The sequence below is a fragment of the Ranitomeya imitator genome, chromosome 1 (assembly GCF_032444005.1).
Source record: "Ranitomeya imitator isolate aRanImi1 chromosome 1, aRanImi1.pri, whole genome shotgun sequence".
NCBI lineage: Eukaryota > Metazoa > Chordata > Amphibia > Anura > Dendrobatidae > Ranitomeya > Ranitomeya imitator.
In genome coordinates, this window is record NC_091282.1 from 878,153,508 (window position 1) to 878,179,073 (window position 25,566).

At 45.9% G+C, this 25,566-nt stretch overlaps 2 protein-coding genes across 4 annotated transcripts in view; one reads left to right on the forward strand and one right to left on the reverse strand.

Annotated features, from left to right (window-relative positions):
- Positions 1–3,953: 3,953 nt before the first annotated feature.
- On the reverse strand, positions 3,954–10,683 carry HNRNPDL (heterogeneous nuclear ribonucleoprotein D like). 2 transcript variants are annotated; one of them, XR_011315584.1, is made up of 9 exons: positions 10,527–10,683; positions 10,099–10,267; positions 9,866–10,027; positions 9,205–9,336; positions 9,000–9,117; positions 5,252–5,440; positions 5,071–5,161; positions 4,618–4,721; positions 3,954–4,214 (listed from the first exon to the last, which is right to left on the reverse strand). XR_011315584.1 is itself a non-coding variant. In XM_069742906.1 (8 exons), the coding sequence occupies exons 1-7, from the start codon at positions 10,601–10,603 to the stop codon at positions 5,091–5,093; spliced, it is 918 nt and encodes a 305-aa protein (XP_069599007.1). In that variant the 5' UTR covers positions 10,604–10,683; the 3' UTR covers positions 3,954–4,214; positions 5,071–5,090. The 2 variants fall into 2 exon arrangements, 1 of the variants encoding a protein (XP_069599007.1); XM_069742906.1 differs by lacking the exon at positions 4,618–4,721.
- The window catches only part of ENOPH1 (enolase-phosphatase 1), a 79,087-nt gene continuing 63,880 nt past the window's right edge, over positions 10,360–25,566 (forward strand). The window contains exon 1 of one of the 2 annotated variants that reach the window (XM_069742925.1): positions 10,360–10,429. In XM_069742925.1, coding sequence (XP_069599026.1) covers positions 10,376–10,429 — 54 coding nt within the window. In that variant the 5' untranslated portion in view covers positions 10,360–10,375. Of the gene's footprint in view, positions 10,430–10,992; positions 11,168–25,566 lie in introns of those variants that run through there. The other variant, XM_069742919.1, reaches the window with a different exon arrangement.

Here is a 25,566-nt window from a genome sequence, read left to right on the forward strand (position 1 = left end):
ACATTCATTTCTCTAGTCAGTCACCAGTTGTTAGCGCCGCCATGACGGGGTCTGCGCCCTCACTGTCATGGCACTGCAATGGAATAAATGATGTGGGGCCACGGCATAGATAGCAGGGGTCTCCACCTTGTGCCTCGGGGCTGCATGACGCATTAGCAGCGGTGAGGAGCCCCCCACAGAGCGGCCGTGTTTCCAGTACGTGTGGTATCCGCCATTATCAGGGACATCGTCCATAGCCGTTATACCCTATGGTGCTATGTACACAGACCTGAGCACACGGAGACATGGACCATAGCCTTATAAGACTGCCGTCACACTAGCAGTATTCGGTCAGTATTTGACCTCAGTATTTGTAGCCAAAACCAGGAGTGGGTGATAAATACAGAAGTGGTGCATATATTTCTATTATACTTTTCCTCTGAGTGTTCCACTCCTGGTTTTGTCTACAAATACTGAGGTAAAATACTGACCAAATACTGATAGTGTGACGACAGCCTGAGCCTGTGGGTCCGTAAAGAATACGGCTGGTGTCCGTGTGCTGTCCATATATAACATTGCACAGTATAGGAGAAGCGTCGTCATTTCTTCACACTGATGGTAGAACGGACACACGGAGGGAAACCGCTGATGTTATTCATGTGCGCATTTTATATGGACGTGTGAAGGCCGCTCCTCTCCTAGATGTGACCCGCCGGGTCGCTCCAGAGCGTGCTGTGGGACCAGAAACCACTGTCTCAATGTAGGGCCTTTAGACTTACATTTAGGCTAAGTTCACACAGGGTGTTTTTGCCTTTTTTTCTGCAGGAAAACCTGATCATCTTGGCAGGAAAGAAGCTGTGTCAAAAACGCCGGTTTAGGTGCGTTTGTTGCGGGTTTTTTTTCCTCTTTGTCCATGCTAACGCCCTGTGTGAACTTACCCTAAGAGGAGACCATCACCATGGGTGCACTGAAGCACCCTCATTTGAATATTACAAGTAGATTTTTTCAGCAATCGCGATATCGCTACAAATAAAAAAAAAGGTACAGGTTTTTTTTTGTTTTTAATCAAAGTCACACAACCAAGTGAAGGTGGATGGCTAAATATGGATGGTCCCTAAACATTGTCCTACCTCTCCTTGTACCAAACCAGGCCTCATCTTACTGGAGAGTGTAAAGGAAGCCGGGCATTTATGGTGGCAGAGGGTGCCACACACCCCAATGTGCACTACAAAGTCATGGCGTGTAGTATATTCGTGCACCTGTACATTCATTTATTACTACAGTGGCGCAGACCCCATTTTTTTCCATGAGACAAAGGGTGGTCGCACTAAATACATGGATTTAGATTTGCTCACTTATCTGTATATCAATTTACAAAATGAAACTATTCACTTATTTTTGTAAGCATTCTCAGTACATCAACTGGAAGAAGGAAACGGATAAAAACGAAACCTTACCGAGACCCTCCGCTCAGTCTATGGTACTTGTGGGAATGATGAAGAGTTGCTGTTTGCCTTCTCCAACATTCCCATACAATGACTAGAACAGTGGGGCACATGGATCACCACTCCATTTATAAAGGAAGTAATCACCGGAAAACGGTTTATCCTAAGGATAGTCCTCAATGTCAGATCAGGCAGGGGCTGGCACCCCCACCGATCAATTGTTATTGGTGGCAGCAACTGCCGGCAGGAAGTACTTGCTTGCGGAGCTGGTCGTCTACTTGTAGTTGCCGCCGCAAGGTACTGCACATCTGCCTCCTATACAAATCAAGAGGAAGCGTATATGCAGTACCAAGTCCCGGCCACTGCAAGTAAACGGCCAGCTCTGCAAGCAAGTACTTCCTGCTGGCAGTTGCCACCACCAATAACAGTTGGCGTGAGTGTCAGACCCTGGCTGGTCTGACATTGATGACTATCCTGGGTAGGCCATCAATGTAAAACTAGAGGCCAATCTCTAAATCAGGGTTTGATTTTTTTTAAATGTGAAAAAAAAAAAATCATCATGTGACCATCTGTATTAAAAACCCTTTCAATTCTCACTCTGGCCTCTGGGGCTTTAGACTCCGACTTTCTTTTGTTTCTGGAAATCACATGTACGTAGCCACACTAGTCAGTTCCCAGCACTATTTTTTCTATTGAAGCATCTAATGAGCCTATGCAAAAAGTCACTGACAGGAGGGAAAGTAGTAGTGATGAGCGAGTATACTCAGTACTGGAGACTTCCCGAGCATGCTCAGGTGTCCTCCGAGTATTTGTAAGTACTCGATTTAGTTTTCATCGCCGCAGCTGAAGGATTTACATGTTGGCCAGCATAAGTACATGTGGGGATTCCCTAGCAACCAGGCAACCCCCACATGTACTTATGCTGGCTAACAGATGTAAATCATTCAGCTGCGGCGCTGAAAACTAAATCTCTGAGCACTAAAAAATACGCGGAGGACCCCCGAGCGTGCTCGAGAAATCTCGAGTACAGAGTATACTCGCTCATCACTAGAAAGTAGGGTTACTTGTGACATCACCGATTGTAATTGGTGGATCCTGTGTTGTCAGCTGTGTAGAGGGGTTACTGGTCTTTGTAATTCTGCCTCTGATGAGGAGCCTGCTGAAAACGCTTCTAAAGGACAGGAATCTAAAGGGTAACATTTCTCCTTGTAGAGTGACCAGCCAGGTCTGGCATGTCAGATTGAGGAGACTAAGGCTACGAGCACACGTTGCGGATTTTTCTGCACTGTTTTTGCAAAGTTCGCAGGTAAACCACACTGCCAATTACCTGCGTTTTTTTGCAGATTTCTATTGAGGAGCAGGTATAAACCGCTGCGGAATCCGCACAAAGAATGGACATGCTGCGGAAAAAACAATGCTGCGTTCCCTTGCTGTTTTTTCCCCACAGCATGTGCACTGTGGATTGTTTTCCATACGTTTACATGGTACTGTAAACTCTTGGAAAACAGCTGCAGATCCGCAGTTTAAGATACGATGCGGATCCGCAGCAAAATCCGCAACGTGTGCACAGCCTTATACACCATGCATGCTCCTCCGGGAAATTAAATATGCAAACTGCCTATTTAGAGAGAGACGACTTGAACTGGAGACACCTATAAAAGGATAGCAAGTAGTTTAAAAGCCCCAGTGGTCAGAGTCAAAATTGAAAGAGTGTTTAGATATTCTAATCTATTTTGTTTTTATTTATTTTTTTAATAGATCATGAAAGGAAAAAAAAAATTGCCAAATTATGTATGTCTAATGAAAATAAACATAAAACTGAAGACAGTAGTTGGTTGTGCTTCCCTTTGAGCAGAGCCTTCCAAAGCCCCATTCTTGGAATGAATTGCAGATACAACACTGCAACCCCAGCAAGTTATTACTAAACCTTTCAAGACCTAGCAGGTTTGCTTCTGTCCTTCTTTCCAGAGTATTCCTCTGGCTCCTCAGCCATATAGGAGGGCTTGCCTAGTTTCACAGCTAGCTCCCTGTTGCCTATCGACGCCCCGTCAGAGCAGAGTGAATGCTGCCGCTGTGACATCAGCAGCTGAATAGCCTGCAGGAGCAGATCGGAGCCGGTCCCAGATAACCCCTTTAACTTGAATTGTAAGGCTGTGTGCACACGTTGCGGTTTTTCCCGATAAAACCGCAAAAAATATACAATAAGCATCCCATCATTTAGAATGAATTCTGCATGTTTTGTGCACATAATGCGTTTTGTTCCCGCGAAAAAAAAAAGCATCTCGGTAAAAACCGCAGCATGTTCATTAATTTTGCGTTGTTTTTTTTGCGGATTTCCCACTACAAAATGCATTGGGAAGTGTCCGGAAAAAAACGCGGCAAAAACGCATGCGGTTTTCTTGAGGATTTCTCGCAGAAAATTCCTGAGAAAAACCGGACTTTTTCTGCAAGAAATCCTCAATGTGTGCACATAGCCTAAAATGGCTTTTTCTAATAGCACAGTACTTCAAAGTTGGCACATCTCACAAGTTGGGTTTATACTTTTATTACAAAATGTCAAACACTGGAGATGTAATGCAGTGAAAGTCACAAGGTATCGGTACATTCAAACATAAAAACATTATGAACATAAAATCACTGTATACAGATGAGGAGGAATAATGGGCATAAAAACAAAAGGGGGTGCAGGTGCTATTTACAGCAAGACACTAATGTGCCTTGTACACAAGTCCTCATAAGTTTATGTAGATTTAACGCCCGCCTGGATGACCTGTGCAGCCAGTCCTTCACCTACAAGAGAAACAGTGGCATTAGACCCCTGCAATGGTGGGCACTTTACACATCTATTGACAAAGCCTTCACCCCCTCTATTTCCAAGGTGTCCGCTATGAAATGACATTACTTATGTGCATATGACCTTCCCCAATAGACACCCTCACTTTATTAAGCTCCTCTGCAGATTTCACTATTAGCTATAAAGAAAAGAAGCAAGCATTAAATCCTAAAAATCAGAACACTTTAAGGCCAAAATTATTAAGCTGTAAAAGGCATCTACTTTAGTATTAACTCCTGTAAAAAATTTAAATTGAACGTTAACAAAAAGACTTAAAAGGAGATAAAGAAGCCAAAGTCTGAAGTGGTTTTCCCCCAATTTAATCTTTACGCTGGTACATGAAGTTGGAAGAGACCATACCACAGGACAGCGGTTTCTGGTGTACGCCTTGCGCTCTGCCCACAACGTGCGACCCCAGAGATAGACGTGGTCAGGGTGACACACGGCCTGCAATGAAGTTCCCGCTGGCGGGTACAAACAAGGTATAATGTCAGAGTTAGAAGACAACATTCTTCTCTACCTTAAGTTGTACCCATTTCAGTACTTTACCTGGTATTACTTTAATAAAATTGCTTAAAATTTTATTCCATAGAGCGTCTGGCATAAAGACCAGAAAACCCCAAATTTAAATTAACGATATCTGTATAAAATTTTTTACCAGGGAAAAACATTTAAGGTCGCGTCTTTAAGTTAAAGCTCTATAAAAAAAATACATTTTTATTAAAGAGGAGGCCACACACTGTTTAAGTTATCTTTATTAAAAAGTTTAGGGTTAAAAGTCTATAGGCAGTCTAGAAATCCCGTCATACACACCTTATGTGAAGATCACAGCCCTAGTATGGCTGGTAGTTGTTCTGATGGTTGCCGCCGCCTCTTGATGCTTTGCCATACGTGCTTTGTTGTCCTGCATGTAAGTAACAGCAATTATTCTACAGCTGACCGATGCTGGGAGCGCGCGCAGTCTGTATAGTGTCCAACATGGACAGTCACTCACCACTGTAGTCTGTATACCCTTGGTTCCCGTATCCACTGTAACTCCCGTAGTTGTACCCAGAATAGTCATAGCCACCATAGTTATTGTAGCTGGCATCACTGTAGGAGCTGCTGCCACTGCTGTTGTAGCTGCCATATCCTTGATCATAGTAGTTATTACTGTACCCTTGGTTCCAACTCTGTCCTTGGCCTTGAAAGAAATCCATAGTCAGATACAGAAGGACTGGTGTTCATGTGACAGCTCGATTCAGGTATGACTTAAGACAACTCAAAAGGGGCAGCCCAGCCATGTAGCCAACCGCATGGCACCAACACTGAGCAAAGCACTGTAGGGATTAGGGAGTCTGAATTAAAGAAGCCCTCCTCCCATCAAAGAGTCCATACTCTTCACATATTGCAGTCATCATATTATATAGCACTGTACTTACTATTGCTCGTTTTCCCTTTCTACCCAGCTAATTCTTCTCTTTTCCATTGTGCCTGACAGCACGTGATTAAAAACCAACAAGATGAATCCTTCTAAGCTCTATGTAGCTAGTCTATTTTCTTACATGAGTCATAAGTCACTGCAGAACTCCCTGGCAGGGGAGGGGGGGGGGAAGGATCAGCTGGGTCAGGAGGTAACAAAGGGGGACAATTTCTGCAGGGACACAAGAGACTTCCTGTTTCTACAAAGAGCAAGAAGAATCATCTTGATAGACAGGCGAAATGAGAAACTAAGTGCACAGTGCCATACAATATAAATGATTGCTATATACTAAGAGGATAAAACCTCTGATGGGAGAAGGGATTCTTTAAAGAGAACCTGTCTGCGTATTTTTGCGCTATAAGATGCAGCCACAGCCTTTCAGGGCTTATCTACAGCATTTTAGAGTGCTGTAGATAAGTTCCCAGTCTGACCAGCAAGTGAAGAAAAATAAGTTATATTATACTCACCCGGGGGCGGTCTGGTCCGATGGGTGTCACAGGTCTGGGTCCGGAGCCTCCCATCTTATCACCGCCCTCCTGCATCTTCATCGCTCGCAGGCGTACCGATTTGCCCTGTTGAGGGCAGAGTAAAGTACTGCAGTGCGCAGGCACCGGGAAAATGTCAGAGAGGCCCAGCACCTGCGCACTGCAGTACTTTACACTGCCCTCAACAGGGCAAATCAGTACGCCTGCGCCGTAGCGCTGAAGAAGCAGGAGGGCGGTGATAAGATGGGAGGCGCCGGACCCGGAACTGTGACACCCATCAGACTGGATTGCACAGGATCACCCCAGGTGAGTATAATAAAAGTTATTTTCTTCTCTTGCAAGTCGGACCAGGGGCTTATCTATAGCATTCTAGATTGCTGCATATCAGCCCTGAAAGGCAGAGGCCGCATCTTATATATCGGCAATATCTGCTGACAGGTTCCCTTTAAAGCATTTGTTCAAGAACATCCAAAAGTATAAAATATGACCTTCCATCTTACCATAGATTGATGTAAAGCTTATCCATGTAAACCAAATCATGAGCTGAATAGAAATACCTCTTAGGCTGTGTGCACACGTTCAGGATTTTTTGCGTTTTTTTGGCAGTTTTCTGCGGAATAACGCTTAAAAAAAAATACATAAGCATCCCATCATTTTTAATGCATTCTGCAATTTTTGAGCACATGCTGCGTTTTGTTTTTTTTTCACAAAAAAAAAAAAAAAAAAACACATCGCGGTAAAAACGCAGCATGTTAATTTTGCAGATTTTTTGCCGCTATATTATTGCATTGGGAAGCTCTGGAAAAAAACGTGAAAAATCCGCAAAAAAAAAAACACGATAAAAACGCATGTGGATTTCCTGCGGAAAAAGTCCAGATATGCGCAGGAAAATTCTGCACACTTTCCTGAACGTGTGCACATAGCCTTAAAGAGGAATCATTACCTCCTGGAATACTAAAATGCTAGAGAATGAAAAAACAAATCCCATTTAATTTAATGACAGGCATAAAAGACCTCTCCCCAGTCTGGCCATTCACAGCTGTAGCAGACCTCCTGCTTTTGAGCTGAAAAATACCATGGTGTGGGGAGGGGGGACCACCTGTAAACATGAGAGGTCTGCATATATCTTGCATCAGAGTACAAGACCTACCATTTAGATTCAGATTAACCCTTAACAGACAACCAGTTGCCTTCATTGCAGAATTAAATCTCCTTTCTGCATATGAACTCCTTCAGAGACAACTTTACCCACCACCTTTATCTGGGCTGCATAATATACACAGACACTAACACTTAAAGAGAATCTGTCACCTGGTTTTTGAAACCCAATTTGAAAAAAAAAAAAAATATATATTTTTTTATCAGCTCTTGATCACTAATAGACTAGTAAACATGCTGCCATAGTCCTCCAAATTATCGAGCCCTGTATAACCCTGCCCTATCGCTCATTGGCAGCTTTCTGCCTATGCAGTGTACACAGAAAGCAGCTCATCGGTGGTGTGGGAAGGGTTATATAGTGCATAGCATTCAGAGAACTGCTAGATCTGCAGCAGATAGCAGTGATTTATCATGAATACAGCAAGCAGACCAATAACTACCATATGGCTGAAATCAGGGTCTCAGACTATCACGTTACTCTCAGATGAGGAAAATCACGAGACAGATGGCCTCTAAAGAGGTATTCCCATCTCCTATCCCAGTATGTAGTAGGTGTAATATTAGCAAATTACCTAAAATTAGTAATGTAGTGAGGTTCTCAGCTTCACTATGTCGCTTACCTCATACGTAGTGCCATGCAGTAGTTTAGGTATCCATGGTTGGAGCTGAAAAACCAAATATCACTATCAGTGGCCGCAACCATGGATACCCAAGCTACTGCAATGCCCTACATGAGGCAAGAAACAAAGTGAATCTGAAGAACTATACTACATTTCTAATTGGAGGTATTTGCCAATATTACTACTACACATGCTACGTATTGGGATAGGATCTTAGAGATAAGTATACCCCTTTCAGATTATTAAGTGTGACGTAACATTCCAGTTTCTGGCAGGGAAAGGACGAGAAGGTTATGCCAAGTCACTGCCTGTTGATGAAATTCCGCGTGTGACTCTTGAGACTTCCATTGCATTCCGTGGCTTGAGAACACAATGAATCCTGCACCTCGCCAGAATCTGTATACAATCAGCTTCCCTAGAAACCACAAAATGTTGCACTCATTTCCGTAAAGTGAAAATAGAACTCACACCCTCATACCACCGAGGGAAACCAGACTTGCTAATGACATACGAGGCAGCAAAATAATTTTGCCTTCTGTCACAACCATGTCCCCATAACCAAGTGGGTTTCATTAAATAGACCTGCATCATTTGGCTTCTACAAGCTTTGTGTCTGCGCATTCTACATTGATGTCGTCTGTGGTCATATCAGCCGAGAGGAGATCAGAAAAACAAAAAGGCGCTCTAGCATCTGCCATTACTACCTCCTGTGGTAGGACATGAGCACTTACAGTTTAAAGCACTCGGCATCAGCTTGGTATTAGTCCACCAGGTAACATGAATGCCCAAGAGCCAACCTGACAGTTCATAGCCATAGACATCCATTGCAACTGGCAACAGACACAAACTTAAAGATTAGGGCCATCCAGTAACTCAAGTGTCCGCCCGATGGATCGAGCCGCACAAAGTGGCCTCAAGACCGTTACCATTGGAGATTTCTCAAACTTCTCTGTATTTAACAAGAAGGTGCATGAAGAGCCCTTTATAATGGTACATGGCCACCACAGTACTACATACCTCCTCTGCCTCTCCCTCGGCCACCTCCGCGCCCGTTAGACGTTCCTCGCCCTCCCTTCTGTTGCTGCTGCTGCTGTTGTCTGTACAGCTCTTTGGGTTGGGCGACTTTGATCTCACACTGGAGGACATGAAGTTGCAGCAAGGGTTACTTTTGAGTAGGGCACACTAGGTAGGGTCAGAGAAGACTCGGCAGCATTACACCAACCTTTCCTGAACCAATCTGGTGGTATCTGCTCTCCAGAAGCTTCTTCACTGGCTCTTCATCTGTGTATGTAATGAAGCAAAACCCTCTCCTCTCATTCGTTTTTGTGTCCATTGGAAGTTCAATGTTTTCAATCTGAGATGTAAAATACAAGATCATCACCAACATTGGCTGCACAAGCTTACACTTAGGAGGATCCCCAATCCTAGGGATAATGCTGGACTGTCATTACTGGGGGTCCAGAGCCCCAATGGAACAAAGCAGAGCCCTGATCATCACTTATGGATCCGCTGGATGTAGTGAAGAGGCAAGCTCCGCGGTCCCTGCCAGACAGTAGTACAGGTAATCATGCATGACGCTTGCTCTAGTCAGGTGGGGCTCAGGAGAGGGACCCCCAGTGATGACCAGGTCCTTTGTACAGGCGATACCCTGCCATTGTGTCATGACCTATCACCCATGTAATGAGGGGATGTCCCAGAAGCAGTGACTTATTACTCGCCAGGGTGAGCTAACATTGGAGGATGGGGTCATGTGGTGCAACAACAGGGAATATGGGCAGGGAGACTAAGAAGGGGGCAATGCCCACGGTGAGCTGGCACGGTGTCCGACTGCTGGGACCGCCATTGGGGTGAACCACTGCAGGCTTAGCCGCTGGTGTACTTACATCTCCATACGCCCCAAAGTACTCCTTGATCTGCTCCTCGGTGGTGTCTGGGCTCAGGCCGCCAACAAACACTTTCTTGGGAGGCTCCTTGCCCTTTAAGGCCTTGGCCCTCTTCGGATCAATGAGCTTGCCATCCAGCTTGTGCTCCTTGGTCTCCAGCACCTATAGATACAAGCCATTAGCCATCGCAGCCGTGCGGCCAGCAGCAGCCGCCATGATGTGGGCGCCCTCACCTTATCCACACTCATCGCATCCCTGAAGAGCACGAAGCCGAAGCCCCTGGAGCGGCCGGTGACGGGGTCCGTCTTAATGGTGCAGTCCACCACCTCCCCGAAGCGGGCCAGGTACTCCGTCAGGTCCTTCTTACTGGTGTCCCAGCTCAGGCCGCCGATGAACATCTTCCTGTGAGACAAGGCCGGCTGTTAGGGCAGTGACGTCATCAGCGCGGCCGGACACACCCCCAGCGCTACTACTGGCCGGCGCGCCGCTGACGTCACCAGCCGTCTTCCCATGAACAGCGCCCCCTGCGGCCAGATCATGCGCAGGCTACATCGCCACTCGCCAGTAAGTATAACGGCCATCAGAACTGACGCACGGTCCCCTCGTTTCCAGGCACGCATGCATCACTCACGGAAGCCCAAGTGTCGCCGCCCAGTCTTACCCCTCGTCCTGCTGATTCTTGCTGGCGTTGATCTTCGAGCCCTCGGAATATTGGTCCATAGCTTCGAATCCACTCATGATTCCGGTGGGGGATGCCACGTACAATAATAACAGCAACCTAACCCACCGCAGTCTACAGCGGAAAAGATCCGCGCAGCTCCCGCCCTCCCTTTATATACACAGGATCGGAGCCAATGCCATCGTTCGTTCTCCGTGACGTCACGCTGCACGCCGAGGACCGATTGGCTGCTGGGAAGCGGTGGAACGCATGGCGATCGGAAGTGATCCCTGCTGGCTACTGCGCCACCTCGTGAGCAAGGCAGACAATGGCGGCGTGTGCGCGGCGTGGGGAGTGCAAAATGGCGCTGAGGCCGTGTGTAAAATCAGGAGTGTGCGTCCCTGGCCGACCTATTAAAGTGAATGCAGTCACGTAACCATCATCCCGCGCTGCCCGGTAGCGGCTCGCTGTAGTGCCGGCAGAGTGTGCGCCGTCTGCGCCCTCCGGTTATTGTCAGCCCCCCTCCCCTCTCCACAGCGGCTTCCGCTCTCACTACCGAGCACTGAGGAAACATGGTGCCGCCCTCCGTCACTGCCATCCTGCTAGATATCGAGGGTACCACCACCCCCATCACGTTCGTCAAGGTAAGGCTGGCAGGTCGTCTGCCGGCACCAGGGTGGGGAGCTGGTGACCGGAGCCCCCCTATGTCCTGGCTGCCATCCCCCGCCCGAGCTGTGCACTGCACTACGGATCTGTGGGGACCAGTGCTGGCTGCTCCGGTACCGGTCCGTCTGCTGGAAGCCCGCTGCGTTATCTACATGTACACCATGGATCTGCATCAGTGGTGCACACAGCGTCATCCCTAGTGCACGCGGAGCCATCCCTGGTGCACACAGCGTCATCCCTGGTGCACGCGGAGCCATCCCTGGTGCACACAGCGTCATCCCTGGTGCACGCGGAGCCATCCCTGGTGCACACAGCGTCATCCCTGGTGCACGCGGAGCGTCATCCCTGGTGCACGCGGAGCGTCATCCCTGGTGCACGCGGAGCGTCATCCCTGGTACACACAGCGTCATCCCTGGTGCACGCGGAGCGTCATCCCTGGTGCACACAGCGTCATCACTTGTATCCCAGAGCGTCGTCGCTGGTACACACAGAGCGTCATCACTTGTATCCCAGAGCGTCGTCGCTGGTACACACAGAGCGTCATCACTTGTATCCCAGAGCGTCGTCGCTGGTACATACAGGTCGTCGTCGCTCATATCCCAGGGCGTCATAGCTCGTATACCACGACATCATCACTCATATCCCAGGGCGTCATCACTGGTACACACAGAGCGACATCACTCATATTCCAGGGCGCCATCACTGGTACACACAGGGCGTCATCACTGGTACACACAGGGCATTGTTGCTCGTATCCCAGAGCGTCATCTCTGGTACACACAGAGCATCATCACTCAAATACCAGGGCATCATCCCTGGTACACACAGGGTGTCATCGCCTGTATTCCAGAGCGTCATCACAGGTACACACAGAGCGTCATCACTCGTATCCCAGGGCGTCATCACTGTTACACACAGAGCGTCATCACTCGTATCCCAGGGTGCCATCACTCATACTGACTGTGTATCCCAGTGCTTCATCACATATGCTGACTGTAATATAATAAATTTTTTTTATATAGCGCCAACATATTCCGCAGCACTTTACAATTAGACGGGGACATGTACAAACAATAAATTCGGTACAAGTTAAGACAATCTAAACAGTGACATTAGGAGTGAGGTCCCTGCTCGCAAGCTTACAATCTACAAGACTGTATGTCCTAGATCTTCACACACACTATATATCCCAGATCGTCATAAGTCCTTATAGGAGATAGCTATAGTGCTTCTCGAATAGCTGCATCGGGAACCTGGATCCCTGGAGCGCTCCTGCTAATCAGCTGTTCGGCACCGCAGCTGCATGTGTCACGGCTGTGTGACTGTTACAACACATGCATGGATAGCCTGTGTGTTGTGCTATCCATGGATGTGTTGTGACGGTCACACAGCCGTGACACATGCAGCTGCGGTGCCGAACAGCTGATTAGCAGGAGCGCTCCAGGTTCCCGAGGCAGCTATTCGGATAAGGACTTATGCAAAGCTATTCGCTCATCCCTATTCATAACTCGTATCCCACATCTTCATCATTCACACACCATGTACTTCCCAGATTTTTATCGCACATGCACCCTGTGCATCCAATATCTTCGTGACCAATACAGTCATGTCCAAAAGTGTTGACATTGTTCCAGAAAATGAAGTATTTCTCTCAGAAAATAAATTGCAATTACTTGCTTTGTAATACACGTTTATTTCCTCTCTGTGTATTGCAACAAAACAAAAAAACAGGATAAAAGGCAAATTGGACAAAATTTCACACAAAACCCCCAAAATGGGCCAAAATTGTGACACCTTTCCAAAATTCTGAGTAAACCACAGTGTTTCAAACATGTGATGCTCGTTTAAACTAATCTGTGGCAAGTAACAGGTGTGGGCAATATGAAAATCACACGTGAAACCAGATAAAAAAGAGAGAAAACTCAATCTTTGCATCACGTGTCTGCATGTGCCACACTAAGGGCTCATTTCCACTTGCGAGTTAAACGGACGAGTGTAATCCGATAAAAAATCGGATTGCACTCGGACCAATGTTATTCAATAGGTGTCTTTTCATTTGCGATTTTTTTTTTCTCAGCCGAAATCGGACTGAGAAAAAAATCGCAGCATGCTGCGAGTCTCGGACGAGACTCGCCAATGCACGTCAATGGGTGCGATAAAAAAAACGCATGGCATACGGAACATCCATATTCCATCCGTTTTTTACGGATACCTTACCATTCTGTGTCATAGAACACTGTAAATAGTCCTGTAAATGACTGTATAAAAATAGTTGCAGAGAAAAAAAACGGATTCCATACGGATGTAAAACGGATGGTGCGATTAAAAAATCGCATTGAACTCGCATCACAAACGCATGACAAATGCATACTTTTCATCCCTTTTTTCGGTACAGATTACGGACCGATTTGTCTATCACAAGTGGAAATGAGCCCTTAGTATAGTTAACAGACAAAGAAGAGATTTGTCTGAGGACTTGAGAACCAAAATTGTTGAAAGATATCAAGTCTCAAGGTTACAAGTTCATCTTCAGAGATGTTGATGTTCCTTTGTTCACATAGCGCAAAATAATCAAGAAGTCATGTCATTGAAGCTAATCTCCCTGGCAGAGAAAAATTGATAAAAGGTTGCAACGCAGGATAGTCCGGATGGTGGATAAGCAGCCCCAATGAAGTTCCAAAGAAATTCAAGCTGTCCTGCAGGCTCAGTGTGCATCAGTGCAGAGCAAGCTATCAGTCAACATGTGACTAAAATGAAATTCTATGGTAGGAGACCAGGAGGACCCAACTTCTGCCACGGAGACATATAAAAGGTAGACTGCAGATTGCCCAAATGTATGTGAGTAAGCCAAAATTCTTCTGTGAATGCATCTTGTGGACAGATGAGAAGAAAAATTGATCTTTTTGGTAAACCGCATGATTCTATTGTTTAACGAAAATTGAATGAGGCCTACACAGAAAAGAACAATACCAACAGTCAAATATGTTGGAGGTTCAAAGTAGTTTTAGGGTTGTTTTGCTGCCTCTGGTACTGGGTGCCTTAAGTGTGTGCAAGGCATCATGAAATCTAATGATTACTAAAGGATTTTGGGTTACAGTGTAGTCCCCAATGTCAGAAAGCTCGATGTACATCCTAGGTCATGGGTCTTCCAGGAGGACAGTAACCCCAAACATATTTCAAGAATCACTCAGAAATGGATGGAAACAAAGCGCTGGAGAGTTCTGAAATGGCCAGCAATATGTCCGGATCTAAATCCTATTGAACACCTTCGGAGAGATCTTAAAATTGCTGTTGGGAGAAGGCACCATTCAAATCTGAGCGACCTGGAGCAGTTTGCAAAGAAAGAGTTGTTCAAAATTCTCCTGTGAGAGGTGTAAGCAATGTTGATGATTATAGAAAGTGATTGCAGTTTTTTACTGCAAAGGGTGTGCAACCAAATATTAAGCTGAGGGTGTTGCTGTACATCCAAGATCTTTTTCTCACATACTATATATCCCAAATAATCACCACACACACACCCTGTACTTCCCAGATCTTTATCACACATACTCGTTGTAAATCCCAGATCTTCATCACTCATATATCCCTGAGCTTCCTAACGCATGCTTGCTGTAGATCCCACATCTTTCATACCTACTCGTACGTTCCAGATTTTCACTCGTACATCACAAGCTTCACACATTTCTTCCAGATGTTCATCGCACACCCACTTGTACATCCTCATATTTATCACAGACATAATGAAGATCTTATGTATATTTGCTGTACATTCCAGATCTTCACCAGATGTACAACCCAAACCTGTATCACTCACTTCTACATCCCAGATCTTAGTCACGCATATTCACTGTACATTCCAGATCTTCATCACGCATACATCCCAGATTTTCACACATACTTGTACATCCAGTGGCCTTCACGCTAAAGGTACCGTTACACTAAACGACTTACCAAAGATCACAACCAGCGATACGACCTGGCCATGATTGTTGGTAAGTCGTTGTGTGGTCGCTGGGGAGCTGTCACACAGACAGCTCTCTCCAGCGACCAACGATCCGGGGAACGACTTCGGCATCGTTGAAACTGTCTTAAATGATGCCGAAGTCCCCGGGTAACCAGGGTAAACATCGGGTTACTAAGCGCAGGGTTGTGCTTAGTAACCCGATATTTACCCTGGTTACCATTGTAAAAAAAAAAAAAACACTGCATACTCACATTCCGATGTCTGTCATGTTTTTCAGGAGCCCAATGTTCAGCTTTGCTTCCACCTTGCAAGCATAAATAATACAAGGTGTTAGGCTGCCAATGGAAGATGTATGTGAAAACAGAAAACATTTTTGGGGCAATTTCATCAAATTATTTAGGAGGAAAAGTTTTTTTTCCTTTTGTCTATTAGGTATGGCATTATTTTAACACATTTAGTTCACTAATTCAATGACACTGCTCGGAGGGGGGAGAAACAAAAAATTGTCTTACATATATTTTATATATTACATGCAAATTACATTGCAATAAAACAAATGCGAACATTCATGCTCATGTGAAGAGATTATGGTTCAGGTCATGAGATTTATGGTTGTGAAAAACTCAAAACATAAATTGGTATCACATCCGGCTGTTCCTGCATTTTTTCCAGCAAAAATGCTTCAAAAACTGATGGCAACATTTCTGCACTTATTGCTTTTATTGGTGAAAACTCACAGAAGTGACATGCTGCAGTTTTCACAAACTCCAAAGTTTTCCAGTTGAGTCAGGTAAAAAACAAGTGCGTGCATGAGATTTGACATTTCATAGCTTTTGCTGGTTCTGGAAAAAGCAGCTTTTAATTTGTATAAAAAGTCACAGCAAAAGAAATTGCACAAATGCAAACACATCCAAACCATGTTGTGCTTTGAAAAAAAGCATTAAGCTACTTACTGGTAGCGGCATTTCTCGGAGGCCCATGACAGCACGACGAGAGAGGGGATCCGCCCATTAGGAACAGGAAACCTACAGATACAAAAAGGGCGGCACCTCTCCCTTGCCTCAGTTGTATTTCAGAGTCTTGAGAGGACTACCGCGGTTAGTGGCACAAAAAATATACACTATATACAGATTATATACAAAATTTCAGCCATATATTTGGAACTGGGTATCATATGTGAGATATATACATCTATAGGAAGTGCAACCCCCAGTGAATAGGGAGGGAACTAAGGGTGCTGTCATGGGCCTCCGAGAAATGCCTCTACCAGTAAGTAGCTTAATGCTTTACTCGGACTCCCATGACAGCACGACGAGAGAATTACAGAGATGTAAGGTACCTTAGGGAGGGACTATGGCTTGTAGCACCCTTAACCCGAATGTGAGATCAGAGGAAGCCCCCAAATCCAACCTATAGTGTTTAAAGAAGGTGGACGGGGATGACCATGTGGCCGCCTTACATATCTGGTCGATTGATACTCCAGATTTTTCCGCCCAGGATGTAGCCATGGCCCTGGTGGAATGCGCCCTCAGATTCTGCGGAGCCGGACCCCCACCTGCAGTATAAGCCAAAGAGATAGCCTCCCTAATCCACTTTACTAGCGTGTACTTTGATACCCTAAGTCCCTTTCTAGGATTTTGGAAAGATAAAAATAACGCATCATCTTTCTTCCATGTGTCAGTAACAGAGATGTATTCTAGCAGGCACCTCCTAACGTCTAATGTATGGAGTAGTTCTTCCTTAGGGTTAGCAGGATTGGGGAGGAAGGATGGTAATATTATCTCTTGTGACCTGTGAAACCGTGATGATACTTTTGGTAAAAAGGCCGGGTCCGGTCTGAGGATTACTCTGTCTGGTAGAAACTCTGTATAAGGGGAAACCCTGGAGAGAGCTTGTATGTCTCCTACTCTACGGGCAGATGTAATTGCTACCAGAAATGCTGTCTTAAGGGATAAGGCCTTAATTGAAGCTGATTGTAAAGGTTCAAACGGCTCTTTAGTCAATGCTGATAGGACTAAGTTGCAGGAATTCTAAGATTTGTTTTATAGGTATTCCTTCTTCTAAATTGAAATCAGAAGAGGCCAGAAACTTTCGCCAGGTCCTAGCGTAGATTGTTGTGGTTATTTGCTTCTTACTTTTCATAAGGGTTTCAATTAAACTCGGGGAGAACCCTTTGTTTTCTAGTAATGCCCTTTCAAAATCCATGCCGTTAAATGAAGGTTCTTTACTTGCGGATGACTGATCGGACCCTGGTAGAGCAAATCTGGAATCTCCGGAAGCACCCAGGGATCCTCCACTGACATGATCCTGAGCCAAGTGAACCAGGCCCTTCTGGGCCAGAATGGGGCAATCAATATAACTCTGGCTCGATCTTCTCTTATCTTCCTGACTACTAAGGGTAACAGGCCTAGTGGAGGAAATGCATAAGCCAGCTGAAAATCCCAATTGATCAGAAAGGCGTCTACCGCCAGAGGATTCTCCCTGGGATTTAGGGAACAGAATTTTATTGTCTTCCGGTTGTCCCTGGTAGCAAATAAATCTACTTCTGGATGTCCCCATTTGTGGACAATCTGATCGAACACGCAATTGTTTAGGGACCACTCCCCTTGCCTCAAGGTGTTGCGGCTTAGAAAGTCCGCTTTGACATTTTCTTTTCCTCTTATGTGTAGAGCGGTTAGGGATAAGAAGTGATTTTCCGCTGTCTGGATCAGACGATCCGCCACTCTCATCAGTGACTCGGAATGAGTTCCACCCTGATGATTTATGTATGCGACCGCCACCTGGTTGTCCGATAGGATCCTGACATGATGACCCTGCAGATATGAGGAATTTTTTCACTGAAAGCTCTACTGCCATTAACTCTTTCTGGTTGGAGGAGGCTGATGTTAGGGGAGGGGACCATAGACCCTGAACCATCATGTCATCCATGTGTGCTCCCCAACCCGAAGGGCTAGCATCTGTTGTTATAACACGTGTTACCTGTGACACCCAGGGAACTCCCGCCGATAAGTTTTCACTGTCTAGCCACCACCTAAGAGATGTGAGTGCTTTTGGACCTAAGGTAATCTGACTCTGCAGAGACCCCTGTAAGATTCTATCATTAACCAGCACCTCGGATTGTAACGGTCTGGTGTGGAATTGGGCCCAACGGACAGCGGGAATGCAAGAGGTTAAAGAACCCAATAGTGACATAGCCTGTCTAAGGGTCATGGATGGTTTATCAATTGCCTTAGACACCTGTTGCTGGATATGTAATAATTTGTTTGGTGGAAGACAACACTGTTGGGATTCTGAGTTTAATAACAGTCCTAAGAACCTTTGTATCTTTTGAGGCTGTAAACGAGATTTCTCATAATTTATGATCCACCCCAGACGCTCAAGTTTGGATGTGGCTGTTTCTAGCTGGGACAGGCAATGGTCTGCTGAGCTCCCTACTATAAGGAAGTCATCCAAGTCGGGAATGATCAGGATGTCGGACTCTCGTAAGTGCGCCATGACCTCGGCCACTAGTTTTGTAAACACCCTAGGAGCCGCTGATAAGCCAAAGGGGAGAGCTCTGAACTGGAAATGGCGAATGCGACCCCCCACTGACACAGCTACTCTCAGGAACCTCTGGAAATCTTCATGTATCGGAACATGATAGTATGCGTCTTTAAGATCTACAACTACCATAAAACAGTGATTAAACAACATTTTTATTGCCGAATTAATTGTCTCCATTTTGAAGGATTCATTAACCAGGAACTCATTAAGACATTTTAGATTTATGATCGTTCTAAAAGATCTATCTGGCTTTTTGATCAGAAAAAGAGGAGACTAAAATCCCCTTCCTCTTTCTGATTCTGGAATTTCCATCAATACATTTTTAGAGCATAAGTTCGTGACCTCTGCTTCTAGAGCTGCTTGCTCAAGGGGGGAGGAACGTAAAGGGGTTAATTTAAATTTTTCTCGAGGCCAGTGATTGAAGTCCAGCCTTAGACCTTTAGTAATAATGCCTCTGACCCATTTACTGTTCGTAATGTCAAGCCACGCTGAGGAGAATGCTGACAGTCTACCCCCTACAGGGATCACTAGTCATTGGTCCGTTTTTTTCTGATCCTTTGCGGAACGGCGAAACATGTAGCCCGTACCTCTACCGCGTCTGTCTTCCCATCTGAAACTTTCTCTAGAGGGAGAGGACCCGCGTTTCTTCCCGCGACCAAACCTTCTTCGATTAAAGGGTCGGCGGTAGGATGCCGAGTACAGACTGGGAAACTTCTTTTTGTCATCGCCTGCCTTTTCCAGCAATTCATCCAGCATTAGACCAAAGAGATATTGTCCCTCGCACGGAATGGCGCAGAGTTTAGTTCTGGACTGAATGTCACCTGACCAGCACTTTAACCATAAGGCTCTGCGAGCCGCGTTAGATAGTCCTGCCGCTCTACTCTATAGTCTTGTTGCCGAAGATACACAAGGACGAGAAGAAACCACCAGGAAGGCCGATTGTTTCTAGCATCGGCAGCATTTGTGAGCGGGCAAGTGAGTATTTGGACTTCTTCTTCCAGCCAATAGTCACGGCTTTGCCCTCCTTTATCAGAGACTCTGCCCATTTTATTGAGGTCTGTGGACAGATAGAGCTGCCAGAAGAATTTTATCTAGTGACTTGTGATGTGGAGTCTTTGTACTCCAACATCAAACATAGTGATGGTCTTAATGCAGTGACTTTTTTTCTGGACAGGCTTTCACATTCGGATCGGGGACATGATTCTTTTTTGTTGGATCTGCTTAGGTTTGTTCTCCACCATAACTTCTTTCTGTTTGATAGAACGTTTTATCTACAGACGGCAGGAGTGGCAATGGGGGCAAAATGTGCACCGACCTATGCAAATATTTTCTTAGGTTGGTGGGAGGAGGTGTGCGTATATCAATCCCTGGCGTTTCAACATCAGGTCCGGAATTGGCATCGATTTATCGATGATGTATTTTTTATCTGGGTGGGTACCAGGGAGGGCTGTGTTGATTTCATCAATGGTCTTAACTCTAACCCCCACAACATCTTTTTAACCTATTCCATCTCCAACAGCTCGATTAGTTTCTTGGATTTGAAAGTCTTTGTGCAAGGGAATCGGCTGGCGACAGATCTCTTCCGGAAGCCCACCGCTACCAACGCCCTTCTGGAGTTCAACAGCTTCCACCCCTGGCACACGAAGGTGGGCGTCCCAACGGGACAATTTTTACGCATTAGACGTAATTGTACCAGGGATCAAGACTTTCTCATACAAGCTCGTGATTTAACGGATCGTTTCAGACAGAGGAGCTATCCCAAACGGGTGGTGGCCACTGCCTTTCAGCGAGCAAGACAACATGATCAGGCTTCACTTTTAATCCCTGTGGGACGTGCCCGAGAATCGCAGTTGAGATTTATCACGGACTATAATGACAATTGGGGGCAGGTAAGACATATTCTTACCAGACATTGGCCGATATTGCAAACAGATATGCAAACCACTCAAATCATTAGTAGTAGGCCGCTTCTTACGTCCAGAAGAGCTCCCAATCTGAGGCAGTTGTTGACCAGGAGTCATTTCTCTAGACCTACGGTTAAGCTAAATAGGGGTTTGGTTCTTAAGGGGTCATTCCCCTGTGGGGAATGTAATGTTTGCCCCTTTATGAAGCCTATTCGGGACATATTTGTACACCCCACTAATTCCAGCAGACATGCGTTAAAGACCTACATCAATTGTAGGACTAGAAATGTCATATATGCACTCATTTGTCCGTGTGATATGATTTATGTAGGGCAAACATCCCAGGAATTACGCAAGAGGCTCCAAAAACATATGTCAACGATACGCCTGGCAGCCACGGACCAAGACAAAGGTAAAATCCTGACTCCTGTGGCAGCGCATTTTCTGCTGAAACACAGGGGTTCTCCCACTAACCTTCAGATTGTGGGGTTACAGAGGGTGTTCTGTGGTGAAAGAGGTGGTAACATGTCTAACCATCTTCTGCGTGCGGAGTCCACGTGGATCTTTGATCTTCAGGCAGTTACACCTATGGGCCTAAATGAGGAACTGCTATTTACGGGGTTCCTGGGTTAGATGGCATATGGACATACTGGTTTAGGTCCTATTTCCGGGGTATCGGGTGAGGCTTCCCTCCACCTTTACCCCCCTAATGCTGTATTTGTTCTCATTTAGGTTGGTCGAGGACGTAATAATATAGGGGGGAGATTTATCACTTGGCATTTCGACATGGAAATTAAAGGATCATCGTGTGGATCAATTGGGACGTACATTGTCGTGGTATATCGGACAATGGAGTGGACCCTGGAGGGTGGATGTGTGGAGTGTCATTTTTCGTGAATAGGAGGACATTTTATGTGCAAGAAACTCTTTCTTTACCATCACAGAGCGGTGTCTGTGACCAATCTCAACTATGGACTGTAGGCGGAGATACTGCTGACGACTTGGATGGGAGTCCCGTTATGAAGAGTCTGTCCACGAATATGGATCTGGATGGTGCCACCTCACCCACTATGGGGCTATATGTTAGGAATGATGCATATCCTCAGCTGCACCTAAAGAATATTCTTATATATGTTCATGGACTTAATTGATATCCGCCTGCATATGTTCATGTGTGCGCTCCGCTCTATATTGTTCTGTATTACATCTAGTTACTATGTTGATATTAATGTGCACTTATTGTGGTGCACAGACCGATTTTAATAACTGCCTTTCCATCCCTTTAGGTGACCTTGATGGCCCTATTTGGCTTTATAGTCGTTTGGGGCACTTTTCTGCTAAAACACTAGCCTAATTATGCCTGTGTTATATCCTGGTACCGCGGATTTATATTCTTTGCCTCCCTGGTTCTTGCCTGTTCCCTCTGATGCTCTCCGCCGCCTTGAACTATGATTCGGCTTTTTCATGTGCAATTCCGCCCCCTCAATCCCTCACTGTGTATTGTCGCCGAGTCCCCTATGATGTGTACACTATGCCGGCTGATACTGCGCATGCGCAACGCGGTCCTATTGGATACCGCGGTTTGCGCATGCGCGTATGACCCATTGGACGCGGCACTACTTCCGCCCCTCATACTGTTGCGGCTATGGCGTGACTGGCGTCTCCTTGCCTCCATCTCCGTTTGCCCGTGTTTCACATCGGTATGTAATTTCTTCCTGATTGGATTTGCTATTTATAACGCTCCATTGTACCTTTGTTTCACTTCCCCTGACGAAGCTGCTGCGGCAGCGATACGCGTGGGGTGCGCTCCCACCATACCCTCTCTGCATCTTTGGGCGATTTAGGCTCTCTTATATTCCACACTCTGGCCTTATGGGGTTTTAACCCCTGCGGTATAGCCTATGCCACTGGACTTTGCTGCATCATTACGGACCTGACATGACTTAGGACCGGTTGTATTTACGGCCATGCTTCAGTATACCGCTTTATTTGGGCTCTAGGGTTTTGTATAACATGGATGCCTGACTCTGGGTTACCAGCGGTATATATTCATAGATTGAGGTCAGGTTCTTGCGGCTCACATGGGCTTTATATACAGGTTAATGTATTAGATTAGATGCATTTAGGGCAATATACTTATTGTATATACTTATTGTATCATGGGATTGTCATTTATGTAGGATATGGTGGTGATGTGCATTTTTGATGTTTGATTTTACATGTTTTTAATATGTATGTCTTTTGAGGTGTTCAATAAAGGTGCTTTTTTATGGAGCCATATATTGTCTTTATAGCAGGGGTTGTGCATAACATCTTCAGTCTACTCTTTTCCTTTTCTTGGTCAAGTCCTGCCGCTCTAGCCGCCATTCTGACAGAGTCCACAGATGCGTCCGTCGGTAGCGCTTTCAGAATAGAATCTCTGGATGCACCGTCCTTAAGCTGAGACTCTAATTGATCTAGCCAGACCATTAATGACCTGGCTGTGCATGTTGCGGCCATGGCTGGTCTGAGGGATCCTGCCGCCATCTCTCAGGTACCTTTAAGGAAGATATCCGCTTTCCTGTCTAGAGGATCTTTGAGGGACCCCATATCCTCAAAGGGTAATGAGGCTTTCTTTGACGCTTTTGCTACTGCCACGTCCAACTTAGGGGCTTTATCCCACGTATCCACAACCGGATCATCAAAGTAATACCTGCGTTTTAAAGCTGGCGGTAAGGCCCCCTTTTTTTCCGTTTTTTTCCATTCTCGGAGGATCAATTCTTGGATCTTCTCGTTTACCGGAAAAGATCTATGTTTTTTACGATCTAATCCACTAAACATCAACTCCTGTTTTGAGGGCTGTGATTTGGGTTCCTCTATACCCATCGTGCCTCTAACTGATTTGACCACCCTGTCAATCTTATCCAAGGGTAGACAAAATCGTCCAGACTCCTCATCTGATGAAGAGGAGAAAGGACTAGAGAGATAGGTACTTTCTTCTCTTTCCTCTTCTGAAGAATTAGAGTCCAGAGGGGTCCTATGTTTCGAGCCTTCCGCTTGGGATAGGGATCGTAATGACTCCCTTACTTCTAGCCGGATCATTTCCTTTAGGTTTGCCGTACTCACGGACTCTTCTGCTACCTAGGGGAGGACAATATAGGTGATAACCACTATCTGACCTAAGTCACTTCCACCCAACCACTCCTGTAGACCTCACCGTCTGTTGTATACAGGGGGCACATAACTTTTTCGAACAAGAGTCAGGTAAGGGGACTTCACAGAGGGCACACTCCTTATGTTTTGACTTGTCCGTACTCTTCTTCCCCTGGAAAGATAAAGTATAAGGGGCCCGCGTCACAGAGTGAACTTTCACGTAGATCACTTACCCGTGCGCCAAAGTCAAGTACCGGAATCCGAGGGGGTTCTTTCCTAGTCAAAGCTCTGGATCCCTGCTCGGATGAGCTTTTACGACTGGGCTGGTCACCTCTATCTTTCTTGGGCTTCTGACGCACCTCGTCTGACAGCTGCTGCTGCTGCTCACCACCACTCTCCATGACGAATTGCGACCAAAAGCAGGGTTCTGACATTGTAACCCGCTTATATCCCCCTTGGATCCGGTCAGCAGATGGGCCAGCGCTATCCCTATTGGCTCCGGACACAGCAGGGAGGGCTGGCGGACGAACCGGCGTCCAGATGCGATGGGCGCCGCCATCTTGGACCGACCGCGCATGCGCAGACGTCCGGTGACCCGGAAGCGGCTACCAAACTCCGCCCCCCCACGTCACTGCACCCGGAAACGCTCCAGCGCACGCTGAGAGCGGTGCAGGACGCCGGGGATGGATCGGCAGCGCTCCGGAGCTCACCCACACATCTGAGCCCGGCACCCGCAGCCGCACCGCTGCGCCACCAATGGGAAATACTTACCTGCGCCGACGCTGATGGAGGCAGGAAATCCTCCGGACTCCGCTCCCTGCTGCGAACGCCACCGACGTGCAATCCAGCAAGGACCACCATGGCGTCTCCAGGGATCTCAGCACCGGCCGAGGTAGGAGACCCCCCCCCCCCCCGCTACCGTAATCGGCCGGCCTGGGCTCCTTCTGTAGGCACCCGTCCCCTCAGGAACAGGAAACCAACTGAGGCAAAGGAGAGGTGCCGCCCTTTTTGTATCTGTAGGTTTCCTGTTCCTAATGGGCGGATCCCCTCTCTCGTCGTGCTGTCATGGGAGTCCGAGTAAAAACACTCTTTTCAAAGGGCATTGGTTTTACCATATAACGTACTGGAAAACTGGGGGGAAAAATCAAAGTGCGGTGAAATTGCAAAAAAAAAGTGCAATTCCACAATTATTTTTGTTTTTTTTACAATGTTCACTAAATGCTAAAACTGACCTGCCATTCTGATTCTCCAGGTCTTTATGAGTTTGTAGATACCAAACGTATAGGTTCTTTCTTTTATTTAAGTGGTGAAAAAAAATCCAAAGTTTTTGTTAAAAAAAACAAAAAAATTGCATCATTTTGTGAGACCTGTAGCGTCTCCATTTTTAGGATCTGAAGCTGGTTGAGGGCTTATTTTTTGCGTGCCGAGCTATCATTTTTATTGATAACATTTTTTTGTAGATACTATCTTTTGATCGCCTGTTATTGCATATAAGTGTAATATTGTGGCAACCCAAAAAAACGTAATTCTGGCGTTTTTAACTTTTTTTTTCTTTTTCCCCGTTTACCGATTGGATTAATTATTATATATTGATTGGGTGATTCTGAACACAGCAATACCAATTTTTTTTTGTTTGCTTGTTTTATTTTGATTGGGGGTGATTTTAAATTTTGTATTTTTAATCTTTTTAAAAACTTTTTTTTTTTTTTACCTGCTTCAATAGTCTCAATGGGAGACTAGAAGCTGCGATCATCCGCCCTGCTCTGTGTAGCAGAAATACTCGCTTGCTATCCATACCACAACCACAGGGTTTTCTTGCAGACCCCGGGTTGTC